The sequence below is a fragment of the Quercus suber genome, unplaced genomic scaffold (genome assembly GCF_002906115.3).
Source record: "Quercus suber isolate HL8 unplaced genomic scaffold, Cork oak 2.0 scaffold_113, whole genome shotgun sequence".
Taxonomy (NCBI): Eukaryota; Viridiplantae; Streptophyta; class Magnoliopsida; order Fagales; family Fagaceae; genus Quercus; species Quercus suber.
The window spans coordinates 1,211,346-1,219,400 of record NW_027069578.1 but is presented as its reverse complement, the minus strand read 5'-3'; the positions used below and the strand labels follow the sequence as shown (position 1 = coordinate 1,219,400).

Here is an 8,055-nt window from a genome sequence, read left to right as displayed (position 1 = left end):
ATTTTACCCTTTTCTAAATGCGTTAAGCTTATGTCAAGTGCATTAGTATACTCGACACATTAAAATTCGGATGTATGTCTGAATCTTAACGTGTAATATATTGGATATAAACCGTGTCGATCATTTAGAGATCATTTCTAAATGGGAGTTTGTTAAGCCTTAATCCACCAAAACATTTAGGTCAACAATGCTAAAGAAGGGTGGGTTAGTCACCAACTCACCGTCCTCTACGTCTAAAGGTTATAATCGTATTGTCAACTTGTTATCCAGACTAGCAACCCATAATTTTTGACCACACAGGAATCATCATGGGAAGCTAGAAAAATAAAAACAAATGGTCAGGTCAATTTAGAGTTTTAAATTCACTTCCTTGTTTATTTGTGCAAACTTCGCTATTTTAGTGACATATTGTTTTTCCTTTTTTCAGAGATGCTATTTCAAGAAACGTCGCTATTTTAGTGACATTTGCTTCCTTTTTATAATGTGTGTTTGCGAATTTTCCCCCCTCAAAAGTCTTATCCTCATATATATAATAAGGGATTAAAGGTTTTTTTAAAATAAATATTATCTTTATATCTTGACGTGACTACCAATTGTATATCATCTTTATATATAAATATATATAAGGGTTTTATTTGATTTGTAATAAACCTAAAAATCAAGGGGAATAATTATTCAAATTAGAGTCTAACAACTAAATTAACATTTAATTCAAATTCTAACAGGTAATATTTGTAAAAAACCCCTAAATCTAAAGTTTCTTTTTAATAAATCTAAAGTTTCTTAAGGAAAGTATCACTGTATGATGAATCATTAATAATAAAAAAATGTATTGGATGATGCATGTGTACCTATTCCATATTTTGTATTCATATAATAGTAATAGTATGATTGTGGAGAAGAAAAAAAAATGATATTTTTAAGTACCTTTATCACTAGGATTTTGCCTTCATGATCAGTCGGTGCTAATTCTTGTGAAAGCTTTTTGTTTTTGTTATTCAAATTCTTTTTATTACAGCTAGAAACATTGGAACCAGTTCTGAAGGACAAGGCGAAAGAAGAAGAAAAAATACCATAAAAGCTCATAAAAACCAACAACTAGAGTGGCCTGTCTTTTGTCTTTTATACTCTCTCTCTTTATACACTCAACTATAAATAACAGAACCTACTGAAATTTCCCTCGAAACTGAAACAACCTTGTAAAAATAACAGAAAATCCACTTAGAATAGAAACTGTGTGACACTAGTGTGACTATACCTAGTTTAGCCCGTCACCTACTTATTATTAATAGTACTCTATTAAACTCTCTCTCTCTCTCTCTCTCTCTCTCTCTCTCAATCTATCTTACTTGTTTTCTGGGTTCTGATCACGGACCAAAAATCAAAGGAATCTTGATCTTTCTATGCTTTCAGACTAACTTTTTTCTCCACCATAAAATTAAAAAAAAAAAAAAAGGTTCCTCCAAATTCCAAAAATCTACGACCTAGTGGTCGTTTTCGTTTTGTTCTTTTGTGCCGTGCAAAATGCAAATACATTCACTTTTTCATGCCTCTAGCTCTTTCCTCTTTAGCACTGTATCTATATGTATTCAAGCGGTTTCTTAAGCTGCTGTTTTTCTCTCTAGCTTCATATTAGCAATAATGGTAGCCTCTTTCCTTCCTAGTTATCCTTTTCACAATATCTACTGTCCTTTTCAATCTATCTCTCTATAAAGTATAATTGTTTTTGCTCTTTGTTGCTTTCAGTTGTCGGAGTATTCTGTGTCAAAGGTTCTACTTTTAATTCTTTTTTTCCAGGATTCGTCATAGTTTTAGCTTTTTCAAAACTTTCCCATTTGAAAAAAAAATCAGTTTCTTTGCGTTTTTACACCTTCACTTTCTAAGCTCTAAGTGACCCTTTTGTTCTTAATTGAATTGGGTTCGGACTAAATAGCTGTGAAAAGCTGGTTTCATAGTCAAAATGCCACCTTCATATTTTCCTCTGAGGTGGGAGAGCACTGGAGATCAGTGGTGGTATGCTTCACCTATTGATTGGGCAGCTGCCAATGGCCTCTATGATTTGGTCAGGGAGCTTCTTCACCTTGACACCAATCTCCTCATTAAGCTCACTTCCCTTCGTCGAATTCGCCGCCTTGAAACCGTGTGGGACGATGAGGCTCAGTTTGATGATGTTGCTAAATGTCGCTCTCAGGTTGCTAGGAAACTCCTCCATGAGCGTGAAACAAAGAGGGGTCACAATTCTCTCATTAGAGCTGGCTATGGTGGTTGGCTTCTATACACTGCTGCTTCAGCTGGGGATGTGGATTTTGTTAAGGAATTGATAGAGAGAGACCCTCTTCTTGTGTTTGGAGAAGGAGAGTATGGTGTTACTGATATTTTGTATGCTGCAGCCAGAAGTAAGAATTCTGAGGTATTTAGACTCTTGCTTGATTTTGCTCTCTCACCAAGGTGTGGATTTAGCAGTGGAGGTGAATTGGAGGAGCAATTGGGTACAATTAATCCAGACTTTAGGTGGGAAATGATGAACCGAGCTGTTCATGCTGTGGCTAGAGGAGGGAATTTGGAGATGTTAAGGGTGCTTCTTGCTGATTGTGGTGATATTTTAGCTTATAGGGATGCTCAGGGATGTACAATCTTGCATACAGCCTCTGGCAGAGGACAGGTTGAGGTGAGAATTCTTATGCAATTTACTTATCAGATGATAGAGCCATTGATCCCAGCATTCTTGTAGTTTTAGTGCTATTTTGTATGGTTGCTACCACCTAGTTGTTTCTAATAATTTGTCTAACTATGCAGACTTTAAGATTATTATGTTTGTGGTTATTAAGGTTATTATAATCTGTATCTAGGTCTTTAATAGAACCATGTATTGGCTTTGGTGCTTAAAATGTTTACTTGTTCGCTTGTCGGTAACAAAAGTGGTATGAACCGGACAGGGAAGGTGGTGATTGACTAAAACTGTGGGAACGTAGTCAATATCTAAATAAATAAAAGATCCAGGCACATAATTATAGCTATCTTCTTGGTCCCCACATTGTTATTGCGTTGTGGGAACCTCTATTTGAATGAAAAAACCCTTCTTTTTTTTCTTTTTTCTTTTTTCTGAAAAATGCAAAATTTATGTTATTGCATATACAGCTCAAAACTCAGAGATCTGAGGTGACAAGAATGTGTCTTTTGTGGGCCAAGAACTGAAGCAGTTGTCAATTTATATGCAGCTGATGGGAAGATAGAAAGTAGATCCATATAGCTTGGATCTAAATTTCATTTTATAACATACTGGTCCATCTCGGATACCTCATATAGTCATATACGTGCTGGAAATTCAATAATTGTATTTTAGGTATGGGGTTTAGATGGGCTTAACTAGCACATGCATACTGTTATCCAATCCTAGGTGATATACACTTGGAACAATATCCCATATGCAATGCCATCGATCACAATAGCTTCTCCGTATATTGTCCATAGAACTAAGCTAGCTAGGTCAAATTTGATTCACATATTATTGAAGATGTTAATTGGCAAATGTGGTATTCTTGAAGTTTGTGACATGATTTACTAATAACTAATGCTTATGAGAAAATATGCAAATTTGAGTTATTAAATTACTGTAATTTCCTGCTGTCAAATGGAGTAGCTTGTACTTTTTATGCAGTGTGCTTTTGTTATTTGTCACGTTTCTACTATGGTAATACGTTTTCATGAAGTATGACCAGAACATTAGGTTTTGAAGCTCTATATCTTGCGTTTTTTTGGCTTCAAAGAGTCTCAGCAGCTTCTCATTTCTTTCCCTTCATGTTACCAAGCTTTTAATAAAGCAGCTTCCTTCAAGATAAATTAAAATTTTCGTATAATAATTTGGAAAATTGTTCAAATGTTGCCATCCTTGTTTTACTTATATCTTACACATGCTATCCTTTGTTTAGACATTTCTCCTAAACCAATTTTCTTGATTCTAAAATTGGAAAGAAAAAGAATAAGAAATTGAGTGTATGATTGAATTCTTCTATATATTCATTGCATGTGAGATGCCATTATTACAGTTATTAGCCTGCATGGAATTTATCTGCTCAAAAATTTTGTGTGAAAAGTTTTCTGTTTTGAGTCCTAGTCAAAACCTTAAGTTGTGACCGCATTGTCTCTTTTGTTAATGATCATGCTATATAATTCAAGATTCTGCATCATCATTTGATACCATTGCAGGAACCATTTTTGTCGCAGCATTCTTCACATTTATGAAAACTGTTACTTCATTGCTACATTGACCATTAAATTAATGCAGGTAGTAAAGGATCTAGTAGCTTCCTTTGATATCATCACCTCCACAGATAATCAAGGGAATACAGCATTACATGTGGCTGCTTACAGGGGCTACTTAGCTGTGGTGGACTTCCTGATTCTTTCATCTTCCTCATTAACCTTTTTAAAAAACAATTATGGCGATACTTTTCTTCATATGGCAGTGGCTGGTTTCCGAACCCCTAGTTTCCGAAGACTAGACTGGCAGATTGAGCTCATGAAGCAGTTGGTATGTGGTAACATTGCTAACATGAATGAAATCATCAATTTAAGGAACAATGATGGAAGAACTGCTCTTCACATGGCAGTAATTGAGAACATTCAAGGTAATCTAGTGGAACTCCTCATGACTGTCCCATCAATCAATTTGAACATCCGTGATGCTGATGGGATGACCCCTCTGGATATTCTCAAGCAACGACCAAGATCAGCATCTTCTGAAATTATAATCAAGCAGTTGATTTCAGCTGGAGGGATCTCTAATTGTCAGGATCATAAGGCAAGAAGTGCCCTTGTATCCCATCTAAAAATGCAGGGTATTGGGATCAGTCCTGGAACTTCTTTTAGAATCCCTGATGCAGAGATATTCTTGTACACAGGTATTGAGATTGCGTTTGATGCCAGTTGTGATCAGGCAAGCACGTATATGAGTGCATGCTCAGGTGAAATAAGTCAGGTTGAGTCAACCAACTCCTCGGACAGTAAGAAAGTGGGTTCTGTAAATTATGCTGCAAGGCGCCTGAAGTTTCTACTCCGATGGCCCCTTAGGAAAGAGAAAAAATCTGCTGGTAGAGAATTAAGAGAAGATGATTCTTTGGAATCATCCAGCATAAGTAAAAACTCGGAAGAAGGTCTAATCCCACTGCGACAGAAATACTCAAGAATGTCATACTTTCCCAACAATAAAAGGACAGTTTCTCTTAGGAGTGATCTTCCTAGCCCATCCACCAAAAAGAAATTTTCTGCGGGGCTAATGCATGGTGTTATTAAAGCAAATCCACATTTAGCTGTTCTGGCACAATCGCCTTCAAGTCCTTCACCAAGATCTTCTGTGTCTTCATTTGATTCAATTGATAAACAAAAGGATATTGATATTGCTAGACCCTCTTGCTCAACTGTTTCATTTAATGGTAAAGCACCACAAATGAACTACAGACAAAATTCCCTTAATAAGAAGTTGATGAACCAGTATTTCTGTTTTGGTACACAAGCCGTTGCAGTGAAAGATTCAGTAGGCCATGTGCAGCCAAATCAGAGTTACAAGCTGAGTTCTCTAGTAGCCTGATTTTACTGTACAAAAGAGTTGTGAGTTTTGGTTAAGGGCTACAAATAGCATAAATTTTGGTGAGCTGTTAAAATATTCTATTCATCCTCTATCTCTCTCTTTTGGTTTTTAAGGTTTTTGCATTTGAAATACATGCTTGTTAATATTTGTGTGTAGAATATGTATACCTGTTCAGCAATTGTATAAATAATGATATGAAACAACTACCTGGATCAAATATTTGTATACCTCCTTTGTTGCATCTATCAGTATATTAGAAAATTAGATTTTAATAGATTGCAAGATAAGTAAACCAGCCGAGACTGTTGATGATAGGACTGTTTATGAGCAATCGAGCTGCATTAAAATCAAATGACATTTCTTTCTGACTGGTATCTTTTCAATAACAATCTGAAGTTTTACCTACTGTAATTCTTCCCGCTGAAATGTTTGACGTAGCAAAGAGCTTTTGTAGATCAAATATGAAAATGCGCTGGGAGCTGGGAAGCAACTTCTAGGAATTATGGCTTCTAATGGCTAAAAGGTGAAATTAGATTACTAAGAGCAGGCCTGAAAGTGAGAAACATTACCTAGACTCAGGTTACTAGAATTGAAACTTCCCATATCAATACTCAAGTCAAATTAAGTGATGCAAGGAACCTAGGACCATTTTCAATTTTACTACTTTTTTTTTAATGATAAATTTGATAGCTACAATGGGAGGAGGGATTTAAATTTTAAACTCTAAACTTCTATGTTAGAGACACCAAGACGTGCTACTTGAGATAGAAAGCACTTGATAGTTTTACTACCGTTTTGTTACAATCTAATTTGGTTTTTTGTGAAGTGGCCAAGTGTGACGAGTGGTAGTGGTACGGCCTATTGGTATTGTAGATTAGTGTAAAAAGTGTGGCTTCACAACTCAACAACCATATTAATTTATAACTCTTTTTGTGGTACAATTTTTAGCATCCAAAATGCTTTCCAACCATATTTTTGTCAGTAAAAATTAAAAATCTCTGCCAAGTTTTGTTAACTTCGCATATTTGAAGGTAGGAGCTTCCTGAAGAAGTTCTACTATTTCCAATTTTCACCAAATTTCCCTGGACCCATTTGTTATTAATAGAATATTGATAACAAAAAACCGAGGGCCACTATGAGGAGGTATATCATGTATTAGATATATGAGTGCTCTCTCTCAAAAGAGGGTGAACCTCAAAAGTGTGGGATCCACCCTCATATGAGGGGGAGGACTCATGCATCCAAAAATGATGTATTTTTTTGACGACTACAGTCTACAGCTGTCCAAATCCATAGAGGCCCAAAAAGGAAAACATTTATGGTGAGTTGATGTTCAGGAAAGCTTGAGACTTAAAGCATGAGTGCATGTATATAGAAATAGTATCACATTTTAGCTGACCAAGTTATGTAAAAATATATAATTACTACAATGTAAATTGACACTGACATTATTTATTTTATATTTAGTTTTTTATTCTTTTTTTATGTATCTTGAGTCAATGATGAATGAAGATGGTAGATGTTGGTTGTTATTTGTGAAGAAAGAGAAACAATTAAAAAAGAATCAAGAAATTTTTTTTAATGAAATATAATGTATAATAGAAAATTTAGGCCAAACTCAAAATGCTGTATATGTTTCATATGTGCATTATGTTTTTATATATATTTCGGTAACAATAAGGGGGAAAGGGGATTTCATTTTTTATCAATGTTTTCCAACAGGGAGATGGGATAAGTCACTGAGCTCTTGACATGATATTTCGAAACCTCATTGCATAAAAAGTTTTGCTGTAAAACTTTCACAAAATAATACACAAGTTAAATTTTACTTTGAATACAAACCGAACTCAAGCTCATTACCAAAACAGATTACATGTTTAAACTTAGTTTTTTTTCTTATTGAACAAGTTTGAGCTTATCTGTGAGTTACTTGATTAATTTATTCTTTTGTCATGTATGGAAAAACCGAAACTAATTTTTTTCCTCTTTCACAAACATGGATTCAGATCTTCTAGAGTTCTTAGAGTACTCTACCAGGTAGAGTTTTTTAAATCTCTACCATTCTTTTAAAAATAAATGGTTGAGATTATACCACATCATCAATCCATTAATACATTCTTAAATTTGTCTTTCAAAAGACCAAAAAAAAAAAAGTACTACTCTCAATGTAGGATTACTAAACGAGTCTAATCAAATCTCCTTTTTTTCTTTTTCTTTTTTTAATTTCATTTTATTTAAATCATCAAACACAAAAAAGCTCTCCTACAGTCCTACCTGAATCAAGGGCAAAATCAAATCATCCATGTATGTTTATTGGAAGAACAAATAAACCATATAAGTAAAATCAAATCATCCATGGCTGTTTACCAAAAGAGCAAAGAAACCCATATGTGGAGGCTTTTGATTCATTTTCCCTTCTCTTGAAATCAACAGATGGAACACATGTAACCATAATTTTTTATTTTATT

General features: G+C 34.6%; 1 protein-coding gene across 1 annotated transcript; it reads left to right on the top strand.

Annotated features, from left to right (window-relative positions):
* The first annotated feature begins 1,218 nt into the window (after positions 1–1,218).
* On the top strand, positions 1,219–5,814 carry LOC111985457 (uncharacterized). Its single transcript, XM_024017101.2, has 2 exons — positions 1,219–2,668; positions 4,286–5,814. Exons 1-2 carry the CDS (start codon positions 1,961–1,963, stop codon positions 5,585–5,587), a joined length of 2,010 nt encoding a protein of 669 aa, XP_023872869.1. The 5' UTR covers positions 1,219–1,960; the 3' UTR covers positions 5,588–5,814.
* The last annotated feature ends 2,241 nt before the right edge of the window (positions 5,815–8,055 follow it).